The sequence below is a fragment of the Astatotilapia calliptera genome, chromosome 6 (assembly GCF_964374335.1).
Source record: "Astatotilapia calliptera chromosome 6, fAstCal68.1, whole genome shotgun sequence".
NCBI lineage: Eukaryota > Metazoa > Chordata > Actinopteri > Cichliformes > Cichlidae > Astatotilapia > Astatotilapia calliptera.
The window spans coordinates 13,773,965-13,800,621 of record NC_137427.1 but is presented as its reverse complement, the minus strand read 5'-3'; the positions used below and the strand labels follow the sequence as shown (position 1 = coordinate 13,800,621).

The 26,657-nt window shown below is 40.7% G+C and overlaps 1 protein-coding gene across 2 annotated transcripts; it reads right to left on the bottom strand.

Annotated features, from left to right (window-relative positions):
* Nucleotides 1–15,559: 15,559 nt before the first annotated feature.
* LOC113023936 (von Willebrand factor A domain-containing protein 7-like) lies at nt 15,560–26,144 on the bottom strand. 2 transcript variants are annotated; one of them, XM_080302790.1, is made up of 18 exons: nt 25,980–26,144; nt 24,979–25,201; nt 24,035–24,242; nt 23,434–23,519; nt 23,224–23,317; nt 22,964–23,092; nt 22,677–22,863; nt 21,396–21,565; nt 21,034–21,146; nt 20,668–20,784; nt 20,114–20,317; nt 19,894–20,029; nt 19,436–19,588; nt 19,211–19,303; nt 18,799–18,908; nt 18,216–18,380; nt 17,633–17,956; nt 15,560–16,450 (listed from the first exon to the last, which is right to left on the bottom strand). In XM_080302790.1, exons 2-18 carry the CDS (start codon nt 25,171–25,173, stop codon nt 16,007–16,009), a joined length of 2,928 nt encoding a protein of 975 aa, XP_080158916.1. In that variant the 5' UTR covers nt 25,174–25,201; nt 25,980–26,144; the 3' UTR covers nt 15,560–16,006. The 2 variants fall into 2 exon arrangements, with proteins under 2 accessions (XP_080158916.1, XP_080158917.1); XM_080302791.1 differs by having other exon boundaries at nt 24,979–25,198.
* Between the last annotated feature and the right edge of the window lie 513 nt (nt 26,145–26,657).

Below are 26,657 nucleotides of genomic sequence, written 5' to 3'. Positions count from 1 at the left end.
AGAGAAGAGCTGATGTTGATGCTTTTAAAGCATTCATGTCGTTGGATGTTTGGGCTGATAAATGGTAGGTCTGAGATCTCTAGATTATTGCAGAGTGCTTGTTCTACATCTAGCCAAGGTTCATCTAAGAGGGTGTGTTTTAGCCATCCTGAGATAAACTGAAGCCTGTTGGCTAAGAAGTAGTGCTGAAAGTTAGGCAGTTCTAGTCCTCCTTTATCCTTGGTCTTTTGTAGTGTTTTTAAGCTTATACGTGGGGGTTTATTTTTCCAAAGGAATTTGGACATACATGAATCTAGAGATCTGAACCAATCTTGTGGCGGTTTAGTTGGGATCATTGAGAATAAATAATTTATTTTTGGTAAGACCATCATTTTTATAGCGGCAACCCTTCCCATGAGTGATATGGGTAGACATTTCCATCTAGCCAGATCATCTTCTACCTTCTTTAAAAGTGGGATATGGTTTAATTTAGTTAGATCTGCAAGCTTGGGAGAAACATTAATACCTAAATATTTTATATTTCCCGATTGCAGTGGTGTAGAAGAGGAATTATGGAAGGAGCAATTAATCGGTAGGACTGTAGATTTTGACCAGTTAATTGAGTAATCTGATATTCTTGCAAAAGAGTTTATCAATTCAATCACCCCAGAGATATTGGTTTGTGAATTTTGGAGAAAGAGTAACACATCATCCGCATAAAGGCTGATTTTATGTTCCACGTTCTTGCATTTTATGCCCTTAATTACTGAATTCTGTCTAATTGCTGCTGCTAGTGGTTCAATAAAAATTGCAAATAGTGAAGGGGAGAGTGGGCATCCCTGCCTGGTGCCCCTCAAGAGACAGAAGCTGGAGGATGTCTGGTCATTTGTTCTAACACAAGCTGTTGGGGAATTATATAATATTTTTAACCAGTTTATGAAAGAGGATCCAAAACCAAATTTGTGTAAAGTTGCAAATAGAAATTTCCAGTTAACTCTGTCAAATGCTTTTTCTGCGTCTAAAGAGAATATTGTAGTTTCTAGGTTTTTACTGTATGAGTAGTCTATCAAATTAAGTAATCTACGTGTATTTGTTGATGAATGCCTACCTTTTATGAAACCAGTTTGGTCAGGATGAATTAAGAGGGGGGTTATTTTCTCCAGTCTCTTTGAGAGAGCTTTGCAGATTATTTTAAGGTCTACATTTATAAGGGATATTGGACGATAGCTTGAGGGATATACAGGGTCTTTGCCTGGTTTTAGCAGGAGATTAATGTTTGCAGAATTCATATTTGATGGAAGTCTGCCCTTTTCTTTAATTTCCAACAACGTTCTGTAGAAAACTGGTGCTAGAATCGACCAGAATTCTTTGTAGAATTCTGCAGGAAAGCCATCTGGACCTGGAGCCTTATTATTGTGCATACTTATCAGGGCTTCCTGGAGTTCACCTGGTGTCAGTGGTGAATCCAGTGCCATTGCTTGAGTGTCCAATAATTTTGGAAGAGTTATGTTGTCCAAAAACTGATCAATTTCTTTTTTAGATGGGTTTATTTGTGGTGAATACAACGTTTTATAGAAATCCCTGAAAATGTTGTTTATTTGTATCGGTTCATATAATGTGTTCCCAGATGAATCTTGAACAGCACATATAGTTGTTTTTTCTTTATTTATTTTTAGCTGGTTTGCTAGAAATTGACCGGATTTATTACCATGTTCATAATTTTGTAGGCATAGTCTTTGTACTAAGAATTTTGTTTTTTTATCAATTATCTAATTTAATTCTAGTTTTGTTTTGCGTATTTTGTTCAATGTTTCCTGATCTTGGTGGGACGCGTAGGCTTCTTCTAGTGATTTGATGTTTTTTTCTAATTCCTGAATATTTTTGTTTTCTTTTTTCTTTTTATGTGATGAGAAAGAAATTATTTTACCTCTCATCACAGCTTTCCCTGCTTCCCATAGAACAGAAGCTGATGTTTCGGGAGTGTCATTATAGTTCAAATATGAAGTCCACTCTTTTTTAAAATATTTATTAAAGTCTTCATCTTTAAGTAGTGATATATTAAATCTCCAGTTTTTTCTTGGCGTAGTATTATTCTTGTGCATTAGTGTTAAAGATACAGGACCATGATCGCTGACAGCTATAGGGTGAATCTCAGTGTCTGAAATGTCGTTCAGCAGTGAGCTGCTGACCAAAAAATAATCCAGACGAGAGTAGGAGTGATGGACATGTGAGAAAAAAGTATATTCCTTACTGGTGGGGTGAAGGGAGCGCCATGCATCGCAAAGACCAAAGTCGCTCATATATTGTTTGATTATATTTGTGGACTGCCAATTACGCTGAGTTCCCGCTGTATTGAGCCTATCCATGTCTTCATTTAGTCCAAGGTTGAGGTCACCTCCAAGAACAAGTGTGCCATCTAAGTGTTCAGAGAGTGCACTGAAAAAACCGTGAAAGAATGAGGGATCATCAACATTTGGACCATATACACTTGCAATACATAGCTTTTTATCACGTATAGATAGTTTAATGATTAAGAATCTGCCCTCTGGATCTATAACTGTATCGAGTACTGTGAAATTAATATTTTTATGTATTAAAATTGCTGCTCCCCTTTGTCTAGAATTATAACAAGCTGAGAACACATTAGGAAACTCAGGCGTTTTAAGTTCATTCGAACCTCTAAGAGGTCTGTGGGTCTCTTGTAATAGGACAACATCTGCCTGTAGTTTTTTGAGTTGGTTAAATATTTTTAACCTCTTTTCTCTGGAGCCAGCTCCATTTATATTCCATGTAATGAACCTCAGTGTACCCATAGATGTTTGTGTATAACTAGGGATGTATGCTGTGTGTGTCGCTTAGACAGGTGGAGAGAATACGTCACTTGTTCATAAATAAAGAGAAGGAGAGAGAGAAAAAGTGTGTGGCGAGATGCTCCCTGAGTCTGACTTTGTGTATGCATAGTTACTAATATGAGTAGGCTTGGCTTAAGTGTGTGTGTATCTTATATGACTGTGTGCGCTGTCTGACTGATGTAAATGTGCTGCCGTTGAGCGCATGGTGCGTATGTGTCGAAATAAAGGATGTTTGTGGATGAGTGTCGAAGCAGGTGATCGAGGCAGTGAAAGGAATAAAGAAAGAAACCAAGGACAGGGGTGAGCAGCATAAAACCAAAAGGGGGAAAAGAGAGGAGGGGAAAAAAAAAAAAAAGAGAAGAAAAAAAAAACAGAAACAAAACGTAAACATTCCAATTAAATCACTGACGGAGAGTGACGGTGTTAATTCTGCTATGAAATCACACTTTAAGATGCGATTTGATACTGGTAAGTTAAACAGATGTTAAGGCAAGTTAGTGTGAGTGGATAGGGAAATGGTGTAGCTGATTCTTATCTGGTGTGAGGTTAATACAGCCACGGAGTGATGTTGGGGTCGCGGTGGAGCTGTCCGTCCACGTACAGCCGGTCCACAGCGATGACAGCGTGGGAGCCCTTCTGGATGAAGCCGCGTCGGATTGGGAAGAGGACCCTGCGTCGTTCCAAGATCTCTTTGGGGAACTGGTCGTTCACGCTGAAGTCCGTTCCTTTTAATTCCCTGCCGCGGCTTTTCACATGTTGCTTTTGTTTGAAGTGGCCGAATTTGGCCACGATAGGACGTGGTCTCCCGGCCGTAGCCCGAATGGGGCCGAGGCGATGTACCCGATCGAAGACGATGTTCTTCACAGTGTCCTCCGGCAGCTTCAGGTGGGTTTTGATGAAGCTTTTTACCGTGGTCTCCGCGTCCTCTCCAGCGGCTTCTGGAATACCAGAAAATACCAGATTATCACGCATGCTACGAGCTTGTAGATCGATAACTGTTTCTTTTATTTTTTTATTTTCTCTATTGAGCTGGGTAACATTATCTGTGAGACATTTCACCGACTCCCTTAGCGTGGCATTTTCAGCAGCAAGCGTTTCCACCTGCTGCTGGCTGTACTCCAGGGATTCTCGCAAGCATTTAAATTCTCAGTGAAGAATCTCCACCAAGGACAGCCTTGCGTCGAAACTGGACAATCGCTTGTCGATTGACTCCAATATGTCGGCAATATCTTTGCCGGCTGGCGATGTTGAGCCGGGGGAATCTGCCGAGCGTTGTCTTTTCGACGACGGCGTCTCAGCTTTGGCCGGGGAAGCTGCACACGGGGTCTTCTTCATCACGAGATCCTGAAAGCACTGATCGATGTAATCTTGGAGAGTCTCTAAACTCTCCTCGTTGTTCTCCAGGGTGTTGGAGATTATTTAGACAAATAGTGTTAGTTATAAGACAATTGATAAGTGTATTTGGTAATGCTGAAGCTTAAATGAATTTGTTCAAATCTAAACTACCATTTGCTTTAATTTTCCGCCAAAATCTCCGGCGTCTGACGTCAGTTACAACATGAGTCGCTTACCTTGTCCGTCACTTCCGTCACTTACTCACCTGCTCCCGCACCTCACCTGCTCCCGCACCGCAAATTTTATTTGTGAAGAAGTTCATGAAGTCATTACTAGTTAACGTTAAAGGGATTGTTGGCTCAAAAGAGCTCTGACATTTTGTCAGCCTGGCTACAGTGCTGAAGAGAAACCTGGAGTTGTTCTTATTTTCTTCAATCAGTGATGGATAGTAAGATGTTCTGGCTTTGCGGAGGGCTTTCTTATAAAGCAGCAAACTATTTCTCCAGGCTAAATGATGATCCTCTAAATTTGTGACATGCCATTTCCTCTCCAGATTACGAGTCATCTGCTTTAGGGTACGTGTTTGAGAATTATACCATGGAATCAGGTACTTCTGATTAGAGACCTTAGTTTTCACAGGAGCTACAGTATCCAGAGTCGTACATAGTGAGGAGGTGAAATTATTAACAAGATAATTGACCTCTGTTGGGGTAGCGTTCAGATAGCTGCTCTGCTCTATGTTGGTACAGGGCATTGAAGATGATAACAGTGGGTGGATTATATTCTTAAACTTAGTTACAGCGCTTTCAGAAAGACATCTACTTTGATAAAGTCTACTCTCCATTGTAATCAATTATTGTAAATGTAAATGTTATCAGGAAATGATCAGACAGGAGAGGGTTTTCAGGAAACACTGTTAAATGTTCAGTTTCTATGCCATGTGTTAAAACAAGATCTAGAGTGTGATTAAAGTGGTGGGTGGGTTCTTTTACATTTTAAGAGAAACCAATTGAGTCTAATAACAGATTAAATGCCATGTTGAGGCTGTCATTTTTAGCATCTACATGGATGTTAAAATCACCCACAATAATTATTTTATCTGAGCTCAGAACTAAATTAGATATTAAGTCTGAGAAATCAGACAGAAACTCTGTGTAAGGCCCAGGTGGACGATAGATGATAACAAGTAAGACTGGTTTCTGAGTTTTACAGCTGGGGTGGACGAGGCTAAGCATCAGGCTTTCAAATGAATTAAAAGTCTGTCTTGGTCTTTCATTAATTAATAGGCTGGTGTGAAAAATTGCTGCCACACCGCCCCCTCAGCTTGTGCTTCGAGATTTCTAGTAGTTAGAATGACTTGGGGGTGTTGATTCATTTAAACTAACATAATCATCCTGCTGCAACCAGGTTTCTGTAAGGCAGAGTAAATCAATTTGTTGATCAATTAATAAGTCATGTACTAACAGAGACTTGGAGGAGAGAGACCTAATATTTAATAATCCACATTTCACTGTTTTACTCTTTGGTTCAGATGTGGATACTTTATTGTTCTTTCTTTGTAATTGTTTATGTTTAAGTTGTTTGTTGCTGGTTTTTAGTTTGTTTTTTGTCTGTTTGGGAGCTGACACAGTCTCTATGGAGATGGGTTTTTGGGGGGGTAGCAGGAGGAGAGAAGCTGCAGAGAGGCGTGTAAGACTGCAACTCTGCTTCCTGGTCCCAACTCTGGATAGTCATATTTTGGGGGGGTTTAATAAATTTGTCCATATTTCTAGAAATGAGAGCTGCTCCATCCAAAGTGGGATGGATGCCGTCTCTCCTAACAAGACCAGGTTTCCTCCAGAAGGTTTGCCAATTATCTATGAAGCCCACATCGTTTCTGGGACACCACTCAGACAGCCAGCAATTTAAGGAGAACATGCGGCTAAACATGTCACTCCTGGTCTGATTGGTCTTTCCAATGTGACGGTGTTGTCTCTTGTTGCTCCCGGCTCTCTTTCGTTCCCTCTCCTTCCTGCTCTTGTTGTGTGCTACTGCTGTTGCGAGTGTAACTACCGCCCCGCCCCCTCAGCTCAGCGCTGAGCAGAGGGGGGAGGGGCACAAATGTAAGGCTCTGTTTGCCGTCTCTGCTCAGAGCAAACACAAGGGTGACTTGCAGCGTGAAGCGAAAAAAAAGTAAAAGAGAGGGCAGGAGAAGAAAAAACAAAACCCATGGCTCCTAATAAGGAGCCGGCTCGCATCGTTCACTTCAAAGATCCAGCTCTAAGAGCCATTTCGTTCGCCAAGGGCTTCTGAAAAAACTACCTGGGCTTAAGCCCAGTAAGCCCCCCCCCCCCCCCCCCCGCTCCGCTCCCACTGATCTGGGCAATGGTAATTGATTGTTAAAATCCATTTTTATGGTAGTGTTTTAAGCACTAAAGTAAGTATATAAAAATCCTTTAATGGATTTTCTATTCATCATATTGTGGCGAGCTCAGACAAGGAGGAGACGGAGGTATCGTTTGGTCTTGCTTCCCGTGAGCTAGCCAGGAAGCACAGCCGTTTATTAACATTTGCAGAAGAACACCGCCGCTAGCTAACTGCTCAGCGCGGCAACAACAACAACAACGCCTTGCGTCGGGGGCTAGCTCCACCTGCCAGTAACCGCTGCGTAGGTCGAGGGAGCTGAACCAACTGGAGCCGGAAATGTAATCTAGGGCCTCGTCGATCCGCGGCAGCGGGTACGAGTCCTTCTTGGTGACTGCATTGAGACGGCGAAAGTCCACGCAGAACCTCGGGCTGCCATCCTTCTTCCCCACCAGAACCACGGGTGCCACCCATGGGCTATTGGACGGCTCGATCACCCCAACCGCAGCCATCTCACAGATCTTCTCTTCTGCTACCTGCCGTTTTGAGAGGGGCAGCCGGTGTGGGCGCAGACGGATGGGCTGAGCAGAGCCGGTGTCGATGGTGTGCTGGACCAGACTCGTCTGCCTACAGTCTTTGTCACTGGCGGCAACGATGTCCACATTCTCGTCCAGGAGGCACCTCAACCGCTGGCGCTGGTTGACGTTGAGGCCTACGCTGCTGCGCTGCCAAAGGTCATCAACAGCCTCGATGGTCTCGGTCGAAGGAGGTTTGTCGGGCTTAGAGGCTGAGGCTGAGGCAAGTGGAGATGACCCAGAGCCACCGGCATCCGAAATCTGCTGAGCGGCAGCTTCCCGACCCCTGTCTCGTCTGGTCCCCGCTCCCTGCTTTTGGCCGCGCTGGAGGGCGCTATCTCTCTCTGCGCCAAGAGTAATAGCCAGCTTCGCGGTGTCGACGCAGGCCCCCCAGCGGCTCAGCAGATCCAGGCCAATGATGCACTGGTCTTGAATGTCGGCGAGCCAGAAGTCGTGCACCAGCTCTAGATCCTTCACTCGGATCCGCAACGGTTTCTTCCCCCGCATAACAGTTTTCTCCCCCGTCACTGTCATCAGCTGGGTGTCTGTGGGCAACCAACCCTTCACCAGTGGCCCGGATGTTTCAGGGAGCACGCCAGGTCGTATCAGGGAAATGCTAAACCCCGTGTCCACCAGGGCCTGGCATGGCTGGTCCTCAATACCGCAGCTCAGGTAGAGTCCCTTGAGGTGCCCAACTCGGCCCACCACTGTGCATCATCCTTGGAGGGGGGCAGGAAGCCAGAGCGGTGGTCCCCTCGCTACACCGCTCCCTCCTCGTTTCCCTGAGGCTGCGTAGTTCTGGCCTTTGGGGCTGGTGCTGGGCAGTCACGCGTGGCCAGGCTCATCGCACCGGTAGCAGCGGTCGGTCGGGCGACGAGGATGCCTCCGGGGCACCGAGGGTTGCAGCTGGGACATCTCGGCGACGACCCCCGCCTCCCCATCGCAGTCTGCGGCTCTGATTTGGGGGTAGTTTGGGGGGGCGCCTGCTGGTTAGGTCGCGAGGTGAGCACCGGCTCAGCCCTTTCAGCCTCAAGGAGCGCCTCACGGAGGGTCTGAGGCATGGCCAGGCGGACGTGTTGGCGTAGTCGCTCTGGGAAAATCCCTTGCAGAAAAGCATGCAGGCTCCGGTTGGTCAGCTGCTCTCTGCTCTGATAAGTGGAGTGCCGCTGCCCGAATCGCCTCTCGAGTGCCGCGGTGAGGGCCTGGAGCTCATGCTGCTCTGTCGGGGCTAGGTCAAGGAGTATCTGCAGTGCATCTCCCTCTAATGCTAGTGCTAGGTGTGTAGCAGTCTCCTCTTCGCTCCAGCCACTATCTCTGGCGGCCAGCCGCACTTGTGAGAGGTAGGGCTCTAACGGGTTTAGCCCTTTGTATTTCGGTACCTTAACTGGCGTGGTAGGCATAACTGCTCGCGGTTGGGGGCTCGGTGTGTGGGTCGACAGAGGTAGCCCATGAAGCATTGCCCTAGCATCTGTCGCGACGGCCCGCCGCCGTGGTGCGCTCGCGCCATCGGGATCCGTCGGGGGACTTACATGGCAACTCACATCTTCTCTCTTCAATCGCCAGTTTCCCAAGCGGGGAATGTTCTCCTCGACAGCTTGCTCCAGCCTCTGAGTGTCTCTCTCCATTATGGCGAGGGTGAGCTATCCCACTTCTGACAACAATGTGGTGAGCTCAGACAAGGAGGAGACGGAGGTATCGTTTGGTCTTGCTTCCTGTGAGCTAGCCAGGGAGCACAGCCGTTTATTAACATTTGCAGAAGAACACCGCCGTTAGCTAACTGCTCAGCGCGGCAACAACAACAACAACAACACACAGGGCGCCCTCTGACCCCAGAAGGACACACCGTCGCAGCGAGAGGGCGTCACCCGTCACTATGGCAACATAAACAAACATAACTGTACAAACAGAACCCCGAACAGCCCTGACCCGCTACAATATGCTTTTTTATGTGCCTCCCATTTCTATTCATGGTACAAATATGCAGAAGAGTTGCATTGTTTGGTGTGTGATGTGCAGAACAGATAATATATGTCAGTTGTGGGAAAAAATGTTCAGTAGTAACACCTTTCTCATAAATGCTACAGGAAGTAATTAAAACGGCCAGGAATGCAGTTTCAAAAGTGAAACAACAATCTGAAGTAGAAGGCTAACCTCACATTTAACCTTTAATTTCAACTATAAAATTGTATAACTGAACTAATAACCAGAATTACACATATAATAGACATGTATTATCTTATTTAATAGCCCTAACTGAGGGAAACAGAAAAAGCACGAGTTTCTTCAAAAAACGTAAGCATATAATTTAAAAAAAAAACAATCTGAATTCATGTTGTGTCTCAAAATAAAATTAATACATTTCTAAAGACGATAACGTAAACAGAGTAGCGATAGCTATTATTGTTAATACAGGTATTTTTTCAGTCAGCATTTAAAAGGTAAACAAATGACCTCAAGATTGTATTGATTAGAATCTATCAGAGTTTACTGACAGTGGGTTGCAGCATAACAAAATAGCTTCACAACTGTTTCAAATGCTGCTACAGTGATCGATGAAATGACTGATGCATCCTTTGAATTATTTAGTTGTTCTGACCTTTATGTATCTTAGGTATTTTCATATTTGGCATCTCAAAGGTGCAGAAAATTTACACAGAAAAACATAACATCAACTTTTCTAACAGCACCCCATTATAAACTAGAAAGATGTGAGGAGACAAAAACAAATACAAAAATACTGATGGCCGGCAGTGCTACAAAGATTCTACTTCTGCTGGCAGAAGAATCTTAATAGAGCATCTTTTCAAGAGCTTGAATCACATAACGAGACAGTATCGATGTTTCAGAGAGTCGGGACCTCGTTTGTATTTGGTCAGGTGACATTCTTTAGAACCATATGGGCCTTGACACAGGCTTCATGTGGACACGTCCCCTTTGCTTGACACTGAAGCCCCGACAGGACTTGGAGCTTCAGACGTAACATGACTAGCTGTGATATATTCTCTCTCAGTGCAGGTACCATACCTGCTCTTTCTCATTGTGTTGCTTCATAGCCTGTTCAACTTACAAATCAAAGTTAAGGTATTTGATTCATGTGTCACAGATTCATTATCATAATATAATTTCTGTTTGTTCTCTGTTACTTACAAGGTGCAGAAAACACAACACTGATCCAAAGAATGATTGATATGTACAAAGTGTACTCTCCAGTGGATGTTGTCTTAACTACAGAACTAGTAACAGGAGGTGGTTTAGTGACAGTGTCAAGCAATCTAGCCTGCTGCACACATGTCCCCACATTTCCTACACCATCTAAAGCAGTCAGCTCCACTATGTGTGTGCAGCAGGAGGCAGTGTAGTAGTGATGGCAATTCTGGCTCTTTTTAGAGAACCAGCCCTTTCGGCTCGGCTCACTAAAGAGATGGCTCTTTTGGCTCCCAAGCGGCTCTTCAGGTTGTTTTGTTGCTTTAATTAATTTATTATCAACAACAATATAAAATTATGCACAAAATGAACTACTAATGTAAAAAAAATGTTGTTGTTTTTTATATATGTTTATTATATAAATATTCTTTTATTTATTCACACCACACAAAATGTACAAAAATAAATTATAAAATACAAAAAACAACTAGTTAAAATTCAACTGTTAACTATTAAAATTTTCAGATATTTCCTTTTAAACAGATTTAAAATGAAACAACACAAGACACTACAAACCACAACACAATAAAATATTGATTAAAATATGCAAAAGAAAAAGAAAAAAAAAAGAACCCCCAGATCTTTAATTAAGGGAAAGATTGGCATTTAGAAATATTAATATGTGTTTTATCTTGATGGGTGCACAGTTCTCAGGTGCCTGTACATGTTGTTTGTGGAGCCATCTCTATATGACAGTCTTTTCTTGCAGACTCTGCCTTTGTACTGTCAATAAAGTTGAAATGGTTCCAGATTTGGCTTCCTTTCTTGGAGTCACTCATTTTCTTTACCGTACCTTTCTAATGTGACAATGTCATCTCTTGTCGCTCCCGGCTCTTTTTCTCTCGCTCTCCCTCCTGCTCTTTTCGTGTGCTACTGCTGTTGCGAGTGTAACTACCACCCCTCACATCTCTGTTCAGCGCAAACACAAGTCTGACGTGCAGCGTGAAGCGAAAAAAAGTGAAAGAGAGGGCAAGAGAAAGGGGGGAAAAAAGCATCGTAAACTTCAAAGAGCCGGCTCTAAGAGCCATTTCGTTCGCAACTGACCCATCACTACAGTGTAGGTAACCAGCGTAATATTCTCACCCCCCGCTTCAACCACTGTGCTCATATTCAGAGTACCATTCCCTTGGTGGATGGTTACACTCTCAATGCCAGTTCCATTGATGCCATCAGTGAAATTGGCAATGAACTCCCACTGGGAGGAAGCACAAAGCAATGAAGTGGAGGCACAGGTTGATGTGTTAACTACCTGGCAAACTGGACGGTTAACATCTGTCACCTGGAGACAGAGAAATTAACATGATGAGAAACAGGTTGGGAATGTGCGGTAGCAGTTATTAAAGATAAAAAGAAATGAACAAATCTTTGCATGTCATTTAGATTCAGTTTATCCTGCAACGAATTTCTTGTTAAGTCTCTGTCTTTGTGGTAATGGTAATTGCTCTCACATTTCTGTCTTATTTTAGTAGGCTTTTGCATTTAGTTTTACTTCCTTTAGCTCGTCCTTGATTGTTTGCACTTGTTTGTTTACCCGCCTGTTCCACATTCACCTAATTATTCGTTGCTTATTAATATCCTCAGTTCTCCCTTTGTCATTTTTGTGATATCTTTCTCATGTGTCTTTCTTATAAATAAGAAAGACTCATGAGTCTGCATTTGGGTCCTTGTCTAGCAACCCATAACAAACAATTTAACATCAGTAATTCACAAGAGAAGTATGACACACACTGTTATTTTTATTTTTGAAATAAAAGTAACAAAAATATGTATTTCCTTTTGATGCATTATGTACGTGATTATTAATTATTACAGAATTAAGAATAATGTTAAAAAAATATTTCATTGAAAAATATCACCTAAGTCCCACCCCCTCGGGACCACCTGAACGCTAAATAAATGAGAATGGATGGAAAATATCACTCACCTTAGCAGTCACAGAAAACCTGAGAACTACATAGTTGATGTCGATGGCAGCGGCGTTTTCTGCCTCAATGGTGAGGGTCACGTCTGTTCCTGATGCAGCACTGGATGGAGTTGCATCAGGAATATGTGTTTGCGTGTCCAGTGGTGATTGGTGTTATTTTGGTCTGACTCCTTAGAAGAACCAGCTCTTACAGCTCCCAAATGGATCAGTCAGTGTGACTTGTATGGAAATGCAGAAATTTTATTGCTAACATATAATCTGCAGTTTTATCATTTATTTCTTATAGCATTTGATATTGTATTAAAGATGTTTATTAAAGCTAATCCCACCATGTTAACCTTTTATTACAGCTATGACTTCACAATCTATTGTGTAAAAGACTTAGAACATAGAAGGCCGCGTACACGCTTATAATACATATACACCAAATATAATCTAGAAACAGGCCTGATTAAAGGCCTGAGTGTATTCAGCAACCTGCTGCATTTTAGTCTACTTGGTAACAGGTGACCAGAGTCAAGGATCAGCCCTCAGAGACCCAGAGACGTCTTTGATCCGTATCTGACGCCATGGGGGTGTACCCCAAAGCTTTAAAAGTGTACTCAAGATGTATTTTTGCCAGAAGACATATGCTGATGTTTCTTCTCCTGTGTTTTAATAAACTCATTGTTTGATTGCACTCGTCTGGGCCTTCGTTGTTTGTTTCACTGCTCTAGATTGATTGATTTCGCGACACTTGGAGCTTTCTATTTTAGTATAATGTTTATCTAGTGTTTTCATAAGAAATGTATTACTGGGTCTTTTGTTTTGCAATAAATGGCGCTTATTTTTATTTGAGTTGCAGAAAGTCGTGGTATACCTGCAGTTCTTTTTTTTGTATTTTTTTTTTTTTGTATTTTTTCTTTTGCAAGATAGCACTGCAGCGGTAGAAGAACTTGGCTCAAAACAGGAAACCTTTCCAGAGTCAGTGGATGACATCTGGAAGAGAGAGGGCAAGTTCTCCTCCAGCTGCATAGAAATGCCAGGGGTCTTTTGACGTCTGTTCAGTGTTGCTGTTGACTATGCTCTATTGGATATTTCATTTTGCATGGAAATACTTTGCATTCAGTTTAGCAGTCTTGAAATGCAGTTAGATGCTGCTCCTTTGCATGGTGTGCCCACCAAAATAAAGTACCACCTGTGCCTGCATGGATTTTCTTAGCGTGGGCCTTATCAAAATACAACAGATTATTAGGTATAAGCTGCAATCATTTGGCTTGCAATGCAAAACTTTAATTTCAGTGTGAGGATAAGGCTGTCCATTATATTTTATATATCACATCTTATATTGTGCATTTACTTCATTTCCTACATTTACAACAACAAAATCATTTTTTTCAATTTTTATGGTTTGTTGAATATTGAATTACCATCTAACTTAATTTTATATCTGCAAATTTAACATCTGTTATTTGCAAAAATCTTCTTTTCATTTTCCAAACATTTTTACATTTGACATTTACATTTGAATGAAGCATCATTACCTGTCTGGCAGTCATGGTCATAAAGCAGGAGGGCAGGATGGTAATGCTGGAAAAAAAGAGAAAAAAGTTCAGAGGTGTAACACAACTATGGGCAATTTAAAATCATTAATTAATTAAGATACAAGATGTGCAGCACCTGAAACTACGGATACTGGATGCCTGGGCTGGCATTTCTCCTGCGCTGTTGCTATCAGTGTGTGAAGAGTGGGAGAATCCAACACAATGGGCAGCACATTGAACACATTTTATAAGTGGTCAGAAACTCTTAAATAACTCATGAAAGAATAAAGTTACGTTGAAACCAAAGCACACCATTGTTTTTCTTCTGACATTACCAATATGTTTGATGTGTCACATGGCCCTCTTCCTATTGAAAAAAAACAAAAGTTGTATCCAAGATGGCCGACTTCTAAATGGCCACCATGGTCACCACCCATCTTGAGGAGTTTGCCCCCTCACATATACTAATGTGCCACAAACAGGACTTTAACCCTTTAGAGCCGATCAGAGCGGGAACGCTCTGTTTTGCGTAACTATTTTTAAATCCCATAGCACTGCAACCACGTAAGCTAGCGCAAAAATTATTTTTGCATATGAAACTGGAGGAGTTGTACTTACATCTTATGCCATCAGCTTGTCCTAGGTCACGGTTTCCTTCCACATAAAGCTTTGCAAAAACTGCATAAAAACCGCTTGCAGGAACAAAAACATAATATTCCAGAAACACGCTTTACCGATCCGATCAGCTGTTCATAACACTTCCTACGTTGGAATAGACGTCAGCGCGAACTTTTGCATTTCCGCCATTACCTGCCCGAAACCGGAAGTGACGTCATTTGTAGTCTTTTTTGCAATCAGGGCCTCAGGGCCTATACTGGTCTTTTTAAAAGTTATGTTTGACTTTATGACTTTCTGCTTAGGACTCATATTGCACTGCTGGAAATAGTTTATTTTGATGCATATGCTGCTTTTTTGCAAATTTGCAGTATAATATTTATTTCCGTTTTTCCTGCAGTATATAAAAATTGGTGTATTTCAAAAATAAAACTATGAAGACACTCAAAATAAATTTCCTGTGGTGGGAAACTATTTTGTGCAACTTTTTTGTATTTACAGTTTTGAGGGATAAGCCTCTTAAATTTCTCTAACTACAAATATATGTTAAAAAATCAAAAACGATTTTCAATTTTTTTGTAGTTTATTGCACTTTTTTGCAATTTATGTAATTACTATGCACTTAATGAATACATATTATTAAAATCTGGGCTATAATGGTTGTATTGATGTATAGCAACTTGAAATGCTCCCAAAAATGGCTCCACAGCATGTAAAAATATAATATAAGCTCTGCCGGACTTGGTTCTATGGTAGGTCTTAAAGGGTTAATATCACCAACCATTCCCATGTTATTACGGTGTATCCATATAAATGGCCCACCCTGTATATTGTATTTGTGCCCTCTTTCTTTCCTTTCATAGTTGTGCCTGTTGAGCTGTTTTGGAAGCAGCTTGATCATATGGTATGGGGAAAGACTCATCAAGCCAATCCAGCTTCTGGGAGATGCTCCAGGAAGCATAGAGTGAAATCTCATCAAATGACCTTAAAAAGGTCTCCCAGGCTGTAATCACTGCAAAACGCTTTTTTTTTTTTTTAAATGACAGCAATATTTGGTGAACACATTCGTTATTTGGATTTAAATCATTACCAACTACTACTAACTCTGAGTCAGCATGCCCAGTTCATTACATTTCCTATTCATCGTAATTTCATATGTTTTCACGGAAAACAATGGAATGTAGAAATTATACCAAATATCTGGTAGTGTTTATTTGTAGAACTTAGGACTTTTATTGTTATTGTACAGTTGCTTGCACAGTGAAATTAGGTAGCAAGACAGAGGTTGTTGCATATAAATCACAAAACTGCAACATAAAAACTGCAATTTATTGTAATTTTGAGTGCAACATTGTATTCTGTTAAAATTACAGACATTGCCTAATGTCTTATATTCTTAATGAAGTATTGTAAAATACAATATTGTAAAATAAAACATTAAAAAAAAAATTCTAAATACGTGCCAAATCTTTAGGTCCTAAAGAAGATTACTCAAAGTCAATGCTGATGTGCCGATAATTGCAGGTCTTAGTATATGTATTTTTTTTTTTTTTTTATCAGTGTTTTGCTTCATAGCCAGCTCAGGTCAGCAGTCAAGGTCACTTGACCCATATGTCACAGATTCACAAATTCAGCACAATTGGCATTTCTTCTCTGTTACTTCAAAAGTACTGAAAACACAACACTAAGCCAAAGAATGGTTGATATGTTCAAAGTGTACCCTCCAGTGGATGTTGTTTGAACTGCAGTTGTAGTTACAGGGGTCATTGTCGTAGGAGGAGGTGTGGTAAGCACTCTAGCCTGTCCCACACATGTCCCCACATTTCCTACACTATCTACAGCAGTCAGCTCCACAATCGGTGAGCAGCAGGAGGCAGTGTAGGTAACCAGGGTAATATTCTCACCCCCTGCTTCAACCACTGTGCTCATATTCAGAGTACCATTCCCTTGGCGAATGGTTACACTCTCAATGCCAGTTCCATTGATGCCATCAGTGAAATTGGCAATGAACTCCCACTGGGAGGAAGCACAAAGCAATGAAGTGGAGGCACAGGTTGATGTGTTGACTACCTGGCAAACTGGACGGTTAACATCTGTCACCTGGAGACAGAGAAATAAACACGATGAGGGAAAAAGGTTGGGAATGTGTGATACCAGTTATTAAAGATAAAAAGAAATGAACATAATCAAATCTTTGCATGTCAGTTCTCGTAAAGGTACTGTCACGGTTCTGGGTCCGTTGGACCCAGTATTTTGAGTTTATCATGTTTTGGTTTATTTCTGCTTCATGGATTGTTTTCTTCTCGTGATGATGATGATGATTATTATTAGTTTCTTGTTTCTGTTTATCCGTGCTTAAGGATTTGTTCTCAGTTATATCTCACGTTTAGTTTAGTTCAGATTCCATGTGTCATTCTGTCTGTCTCTCAGTATAAAGTCTGCATGCTTGTTTAGTAATTCATGTTTCCTGTTTTATTGTGAAAGTCTTTGTCTTATGTTAGTGTGTGCAGCTTAGCTCCCCCGTCTCGTTAGCCCTGATCTCTCCCAGCTGTGTCTCCCTCCTGTTGCCGATTCCCCGTTACTACCCTGTGTATATAAGCCCTGTGTTTTCCCATGCTCAGTGTCGCGTCGTACCATCAGTTTTTGCCTGTGTGTTCTTGGTCTCAGTGTTCCGTCCTCACTTTATGTTTGTTTTCCTGCCAGCAATAAAGCTGAGGTTTTTTGAGCTACATTCCATTTACCGAGTCCTGCATTTGGATCCTCATCTCTGCCTGCCCGCACACAGAGCCTTGACAGTTTCTGTCTTTGTGGTAATTCTTCTTACATTCTTGTCTTATTTTAGCAGGCTTTTGCATTTAGTTTTACTTTATCTCGTTCTTGATTGTTTACCCGCCTGTTCCACATTCACCTAATTATCCTTTGTGCATTAACATTCTCAGTTCTCCCTTTGTCATTTTTGTGATGTGTTTCTCATCTGTATTTTGTTATACATAAAGGTGTTTTAGTTTGTTAAGCCAGTCTAGTGAGTCTACATTTGTGTCCTTGTCTAGCAAACCATGACAAACAATTTAACATCAACAATTCACACGAGAAGTATGGCACATAAAGCCTTACTTTAACTGCAAGACAACAATATCGAATCGCATGTAAAACCTATCTATCTTTAATTTGAAATAAAAATGACAAAAATCTGTATTTCTTTTTGATACATTATGTACGTGATCATTAATTATTACAGAATTAAGAAGAATGTTGAAAAATATTCTAACCATCATCACTCACCTTAGCACTCACAGAAAACCTGAGAACTACATAGTTGATGTCGGTGGCAGCGGCGTTTTCTGCCTCAATGGTGAGGGTCACATCTGTTCCTGATGCAGCACTGGATGGAGCCGTTAGGGTCACGGTGCCATTGGCTTTACCACCACTGCCTGCTACAGTAGTAACACTGCTGGGTGAAGTGGAAGTATAACTGCGGTCAATGCTGACTCGCACTGTAAATGTCTCAGTTGCAGAGTCAGTTATAACTCCATCAGTAGTTGCGGCGACTGAGAAGGGGATGGAGATAGTGGTGCCCGGCTCGATGTTGGTATTATTGGCTTCAGCCTGGACAAGAAGAGAGGGAGAGAGGAGCAGGAGAATGAAAACATTATTTTTGACATTGTTGACAATAATATGTTGATGCATAATGACATGACTTCACACTGAAAGAATCTCAGTAGGAATGTCTAATGTTTATGATTGTAGACTTATTTACGTAGATGGCTATATGATATAAAGTAAAAAAAAAACACAATAAAAATGTTTCAGTTTACTTATGGTGACATTAAAGATTCTTCAGAAAGCACACATTAACTGTTCTCACAGTGACAGAGATGCTGGAGGTCTTGATCTGTGTGGACGCTTGTCTCTGGAAGCTGCTTGAAGTGGACCTGGAAGTGGAGCTGCTGGCCTCTCCTTTCAGGATAAGCACAAACTCACCTGCTGGGATTCCACTAAATGTCACCAGGAAATCGCTGCTTCCTAATGACTGCATGAGAGAAAAAGCAGCAACATGCATTGTCAACAGATTAACAGTAACCAAACCAAACAATATATGACTTCATCCTTACGGCAGGGTAGGGCGAGTGCGAGGACTATTTGTGGATGTTGCAGGACATTCATGTATTTAAGGTTTGAAAATTACACAATGTTTTAAATTCACACAATTTTAATTAAGCTCTGAAATGCCAACACTATCTCTTTACTATAAGTAATATTATAATTTCAAATAAATGCTTATTCAGTTCACTGAGGTTTATTCACAGCTCGTGATTTCTACTGGACCAATGAACACCATATTTTTTTCTTTTTCAGTCACTGCGTTGTAGATTTGCTGGTGACACTTGGGATTAATGCATGACTCCAACTTCAACTAAGCCTTATCTGTCAGATAGACGGCCTCACACCTGCAATGATCCTTTGACCTCTGTCGGACCTGAGCTGTCAAACAGTGTGACTTCTGTGACCTTTACTGTTTCACTTCCTGTCACAGTGATCAAGAAGCTGGTATTACCACCTGAAAGAGAGGTGAAGAAAAAAAGTTAACTAAATGAGTATCAGTATGACATGCCCTTTAAGCGAAACACAACCTGCACAAATAAAAAAGGTAAGCTGTAGGACAGAATAGTTAAGTTTGGACTTTACTGACTGTAACATGATGTAGCGTAAACCTTTGGGGCACAGAGTAACTTTTTCAAGACAGATGATTGTTGCTGTTGATTAAAAGATGACTCTTTGGACAGTGTAGAAAATTGTCTACCACAACAGAACTTTACAACTATAAAAATGAACAAACAGTCACAATAAAAGTAGCCTGACCTGAGAGAGGACGTCCTTCTTTTACACTGAAGTCCCCATGGGCTCCCTCATGCTCTTCGACAAGGTTATAAATGAAGTCCACTGAACTCTGACCTGATACACAAAATAGATCAGAAGGGATGGAATACGTATGTTCAGAAGTAGAAACAGACCTTGTAAATACATTTTTTTCCTAAAACATTTCATGTAACTCAGAGCCTAAAAATCAGCTTCCATAATACTGACCTGTAACCTTAACTAGGTAAGGGTTACTTGAGCTAACACTGAGTTGCCATAGGCCCGTTTCATTATCAGTGTTGAGGCTTAAACGACGCAAGTTTCCTGCTGTGGTGACAAATGCCAAAGGCCCACTGGACTGACTGGAAGTCTGAGATACACCTGGAGGAGAGGGACAAACTATTATAAAGGTGTTTTCAACATGACAGTGTAAGAAGTAGAAGTTTAATAAAACAAATGCATCAAATAGAGCCTTAGAATTAAAAGCCTGAACCATGAAATACTCAGCAGAAAATGTGTTTCGTGAACCTTCTCATTAAATTAAAAATAAACAAATAATATGTATATATATACTATAAATATTCAATATAGTATAATAATATACTATATGCATTCAATTTGCATACATGAGCTTAAATTTCTATCATATTTGCTACAGGGTAAACAGACATTTATGATGACAAAACCTGTGGAGCTGGTGAGGCTGAAGGTGAGAGCTGAGTCTCCTGTGATGTAAGCTGTTATGTTCTGTAATGAACCATCAACAGTAAAATTAAAACTGTCAGGCCTTCCAGGATTCCTTGATGCCTGAAAAACTGTCACCTAAGAGAAAAAGGAGAGAAACATCACATTTACTCACACAGTGTGATCTTCAGTCAGATATGATTCTCTTGATTGATGTCTTACCACAGCGCTGGCTGATGAGTCTACTATAACACTGGTAGCCAGAGAGAGTTCTGACTTAGTGACCTGAATGGCCTGACCTCCAGAAGCTTCAGCTAGGTCTTGGTATAACTGGACAGCAGATCGACCCATTACACGTGGAGCCACACCCTGAGAGGTTCTGCGGCGCCGTCGACCTGCTGCAAAGCCTGTGAGCATGAAAGTAACCTGCAAGCATGAGGAAAAAAATCTTAAAAGTTAGGACCACAAGCCTAAGTGGAAAACATTTATTGATAATGAAGATGAAAGATGAATGGTAATCAATGAGCTAGGCCAGAGGCAGCAGCTTTCAGGCCTGGCAGCCTTGACAGACGATGAAAAACATGCAAAGGAAAGGAGGTTGGAGCACAGAAAAAAAACACACATACAGGTGTGTGGGGAACCTGTTTAAAAAGTTTGGTCCCTCCGAACTTCAGATAATGTTCTTCATTTCAAGACAAATGTTATACAAATTATCAGATGTTACATGCCAAAAATGACATTTTTTAGAGCAAGGATGATACAAAGTTTACTCTTACCTGAGATTTGGTGCTCTCTATAAGAGCAATAATGGTGTTTTTAAGGTGGGCGTCTTTAGCTGGAGCATCAGTGAAGAGAAAAATCTCAGAGAAGGGTGGAGCTGCTGTCAGTGCAAGCTTCAATATTATTTGTATGAAAGACAGGACAAAGTATCAACAATTAATAATTAATAATAATAATAATAAATACAGTCTGAGTGAAAAGTTGCATTTCTGGCCACCTCAACTACACGTGTTTAATAATAAAAGGTCATTCTGAGAATACTGTGTCTATACTTTTTCTATACCATTTTTTTCTCCCAAATCAAATATGATGTTTTTAAACTTTTGTCTAAAGTAGAAAACAGTTTGTTATGTTGTTAGCACCTGCAGTCCAGACAAGGCCATTTCTGGGGTATCTCCTCCTCCATCCGCAGTCAAACTGTTGATCTTTCCTTTGAAGATGTCTGCATTAGATGTCATAACTATCGGTCCAAAATCTGCACATAGAAGAAAAGATATAGAAAACATAGGGAATTTAAAAAAAATGTTCAAAGTGACACATTTGCTCTTTTAAAGATTTGCTACAAACACAGCTGCTATTATATTCTCATTCATATGGAAGACTAAATAACAAAAGAAATTGACTCCCAAATTAAGTCTATAATAATGTATTAATTATTAAGATTATTTTCAAACAACATCTTTTCTACATAACAAAGCACAAATTCACCCTGTAAATGATCTACCTGGGTCATTGAAAGGTACCAATATATAACCAGAGGGTTCCTCTCCTGTTCCCCTTTTTCTGTCAATGATCTCAAAAGAAACCCTCTTTGCTTCATCAATGTCATCACTCATACTTCCTGTTGTGTCTATGACAAAACACAACACAGGAGACTGGGAGAGGCCCATCAGTCTGTAGAAACAAACATGAGAAAAAACAACAACAAATTACATATTTTCGTATTATTAATCTGGTTTCTTTGAAACTATGGTTTCATTGATGCTTAATTCATTAGCAGGGAAAAATACACTTATTAGGAACACCTGTTTAACTCAACTATCTAACTATCAGGTCACATTGCATGAACCCCATGTATTTAGACATGTGAACATGTCCAAGATGATCTGAAGTTTTAACCAAGCATCAGAAAAGGAGAGGAAGATTTAAGTGACTTAGAACGTGGCTTAGTTGTTGCTGCCAGACAAGTTGGTCTGAGTGCTGCAGAAAACTGCTGATGGACTTTGATTTTGCCACATAACCATCTCCAGTGTTTACGGAGACAGTAATATCCAGTGAGCTGCAGTTCTCTGGGTGAAAATGTCTTGTTGATGTCAGACGTTACAAGACACCAGTGGCCAGAGTGCTTTAGGTGAATAAGAAAGAAATAACCACTCACTATGTAGAAGACCATCTCTGAATGCACAACACCTTTAACCTTGAAGTAGGCTATCTACAGCAACAGAAGACAACAGCGTCTGACACTTCTCTGTCAGCTAAGATGAAGCTTATAAAAAGGCCACTAGAAACTGAAACAGAAACGGAAAAATATAGCTCCATGCACAGAAATACCTCAGACAAACTAAAAATATTGTCCCCCCCAATGTAAATCTAATCTAAAAATGATTAGCACGGGCATGCTTTCGTGTTTATTTTTTATAAAAATAATGGATTGCATTTATATAGCGCTTTTCGGGACCCTTCAAAGCGCTTTACAACACCAATATTCATTCACTCTCACATTCATACACTGGTGGAGGTAAACTACAGTTGTAGCCACAGCTGCCCTGGGGCAGACTGACAGAGGCGAGGCTGCCATATCGTGCCATCGGCCCCTCTGGTCATCACCAGCAGGCATAGTGCCTTTCCCAAGGACACAACGACCGAGACTATCCGAGCCGGGGCTCGAACCTACAACCTTCCGATTACAAGACGAACACCCAACTCTTGAGCCACGAGCATGTGCTGCAGCTCCATTCTCCCCACATTTGTTTCCTCTTGTGTGACACTTGAGAGCTAGCTTTACCTCATGAAGTTTGTGTCTCCAGCCACTAATCTGATGTCCTCCAGAAGCTCCATGGTGGCACGAATAGCCAGATTAGCTGCTTCATTGTGACGGAAGCCATGACTGGAATCAAGTGTATCCTTATTGATCCCGCCCACTGGATCCCTCCTGCTTGTGCGATCAGCAGATCCACCGTGACTGCATTTACCTTTGAACAGGGATAACATTTTATCATATTATCAAGAGATATTGAAAACATACAAAGACTTTATCATAACACATCAAAAGAGATGATTGCTCCAAGTTACCTGTAGGTTTTGATGAGGAGATGATGCTAAAGTAGCCTGATGTCAGAAGTCCCTGGTTCAGCACATCAGGCAGAATGTTGTTGGTACAGTTCTCTCCTACGCAACTTCTGCAAGTTGGAGTATTTTGTCCTGCAGAAATATCAAATAACAAAGAAAAAAATATTGATTTATATTTTGAAAATAAACATTACAAATACTACTACAAATTTAATCTAGATCATATTTAAGCTGGAATTTTCATCTTTCAGGAGGGCGCCTACCTGCCAAGTTCTTAAGAGGTTGGTCAGGTCTGATCAGAGCACTGTATGGAGCTTTATTTCCCAGCTCCACCCAGTTACTGTGGCTGTAGAAGTCCTTCGTATACAGAAAATGAAAACAAATTTAGAATATCACCTTTGCGTTTTGTTTTAATTACACAATGCTGTCATCTAGCAGTCTTAACAAATTAGCAGTAAATTAAGTATCGGTACCTGTAGAGTGTGACAGATTTGCCCTAGAGACCACCTCCCTCGGATATAGTTTTCTTTCTTAGCATGCGCCTTCACCACAGATGCACCTTATTATTAAAATACAACAGATTAGACACAAGCTGCAATAGTGTAGCCTGCACTGCAAAACCTGAATTACAGCATTACATCACCAGTCTTTATCCACTCAAAGCAGTGTTACAGTGTGTGTGTGTGTGTGTGTGTGTGTGTGTGAATGTTGAAGATGTTATTCTGCAAGATTTCTGATTGAAGTTGGCAGTTCCAACTGACAAACAAGTCTTGCTTGTTGAGTACTGAAGTAATCTGTAACATCACTTTCCTTCCCTAGATATAGAACTTTCAAGTATGTAAGACTTTTGTGGGAATTGCTACAAACCTTGTTGAAATGAGAAATGTTACAAAAATTCTTTCTAGATTTCCGTTTTTGTTTTTTGATTTTCTGTTATTTACCAAACCCTAATTCTAAACACTTTTCTTCATTAGGCTGTTGAATTCTATAGATCTGTATTCACATGAGTTAGTTATACATAGTATAACATTATTATTTTCATTATAAAACTATTATTGACAAGCTTTGAGGTACCTTCAGTGATGATATCCCGTCCTTCCTGGAAGGTCTCATCGTCAAAATGGCGTGCTGCACTCAGCAGAAAAAGCGCATCCACCGCTGCATTGCTGAGGTACATAGAAGCAATGGCAGTTTCAAACTTGATGGTGGAAACGAAAGATGTGACGGTATCCATAGACGAACAGGCCCTTTGCACCTCGCCAGCTGACAAGTTGTTATCAATCTGGAGACAATAAATTTGTATATTACAACTCCTTAAATATGTTATTCGCATGTTAACCAAAATTGGTACTAAATATTGCACTAAAGGTAAGAGTAGTCTTATCTCATCATCAGCAATTATGACCAGCAAAGTAGTTTGTGCGTAATATAGTACATAGTAATAAAGTGCAGGTCCCACTGGTGACACCACTAATTTTGATAAGAGGCCACTGGCAGCAGTGTGGCCTCTGTTGACTGGGCTTGCTTGAGCACAATCCAACAGAATCTTTGTCATTATGTATGCAGATGGATGTATCAAAGTGACACCAACATGAATAGTAGGACACGAGGTTTTATAGCACAACACTGAACTGTACGAAGAAAAATGTAATTCATGTTGCGTCTGACTGATGTATTTCTCCATTTCTCTATTCTTTAGTTAGTGTTAAACAAAACGCAAAGCCAGGGGCGTAATTTCCAGGGGGGTTATGACCCCGCCCCAATAATCAGACCCAATCAATATAACCCCCCCAATAAACTTATGAATTATCCTACATAAATAGGCTGTTGATTTTCTTTACTCATTTCAGGTATTACCAGACGATTGTGTTTAATCGTCTGGGAATTTACCCAGATTTATTTGCTTATTTAGACAGAGATCTTGACCCCCCCCCCAATGTTCAGCACAAAGATACGCCGATGCACAAAGCACAGATGTATCACTGTTCTTGCTGTGTTTCTTTGTAAGTCTAACTCACAATCAGATTGAAGTCCAGTCCTTTAGAAGCAGCGATATCTTGGCAGACCTCTGCTGTCTTTCGAAGGACTGCTATTCGTGTGATTTCACGGTGGGTGAAAGAATTCGAGTTGAAGAGTGGTTTAAAGCTATGAATAAGACCTGGGAGGGAGAGGACCAGCACCACCAGAAGCATGACTGACTGCCTGGTAGTCATTATTGAGCAGGAGGGTAGGATGGTACTGCTGAAAGAAAAAGAAATCCTGATGTGAATGTTTACACTAGTTTTATGTTGGTCTTAGCAACATAATTTTTTCTGCCAGAAACCAAAAACAATATATCTTGATGCATGCCCAATCATCCAGGTAAGTAAATCCCAAAAGGTTGTTTCTGTTCATCTGGATGTAGTATTTTCAGTGGGAGAATAGTTTTGTGAATCATCCAAGTGACTTTGTCGGTATCAGCTGACTGCAGGTTTCCCCAGCCTTATAAACAGTACATTGCACAATGACTGAAACTAGCACCACTGAATGAACAATGGGCTGTGAGGTCAGTTCCTTGATCATTAATATACCAATTGTCACGACCATTCTCATCAATGGGCATGACAATTTGAACAGAATCAACTTTTTGGGACAAAAAGAATATGATCAAGCACAGAGACTGCCTTTGCAATTAATGTAAAGCAGTGCAACCATTACACCCATGAGAAAGAAAGAGAAGTAAAAGTAAGTGGAAATAAGATAAATCATGTTTGATATTTTATTAAACAGCTTAATGCTATTAACATCAGCACTACATCATATGATAATATGATTTTACACTGGACCTCACATTTTACTTAGATGTAAAATTTAAGGGTTGACAGAAATGCATTGGTCATTTACTTCCATTCATTAATATTGAAAATAATATAGAAAAAACAAATGGGATACTAGGAAAAAAACAGATGGTACAACACATGTTTAAGATGCCAAAATAATTCTATGATACACTATAGAAAGGTTTCACTGTCCATCTTACCTGTGTGAACCGTTCTTAGGTCGTTCTTAGGTAGTTTTGTCGGATTCAGTCTTTAGAACTTCTTCAGTGTGAGACTTTGTTTACTCAAGTAGATTATAGTCTATAGTCAGATGTGTGTTTTCTGTTTCAACTCTAGGCTGTATCTGAGTGTGCTTTGTGTGTGTGTGTGCTCTGAATCATTCCTCTTACATTTGTGCCTCCCTTAAGCTGATGAATTCCATAGAACACCCACACATACTGGTTTTGTTTTATCTGTGCATCTTAGTGTGACATCAAGAGTATGAGTAAAATGACACAAATTGTACCGGTTGCTAATCTGTCACTTATCTAAAACCTAGATAAGGAATCTAAGAATCCCATGAAACTATGAATATTATTTTTAGTTACAGGAACATTCGAGTGTATAACCTGTTTGAGTATGGAGTTGAATATAGTCTTGTTTAAAAGTGTAAAGTAGGTGTGGGATAAAACAAATTATTTCACTGTTACTTATTATCTGTATTATCATTGTATTAATTAACCTTGCATTAAGTCATTATTGCATTAGAACCACATAACAAGCATTGCATTAAAGCATTTATTGGAGCTGTTGATATTACATTAAAGTGTGCATTTTTTGGTGGTTATTTTGAGGAGCTGTCTGGATGAGGCTATTTGAATAACCAGGTTATTCATTAT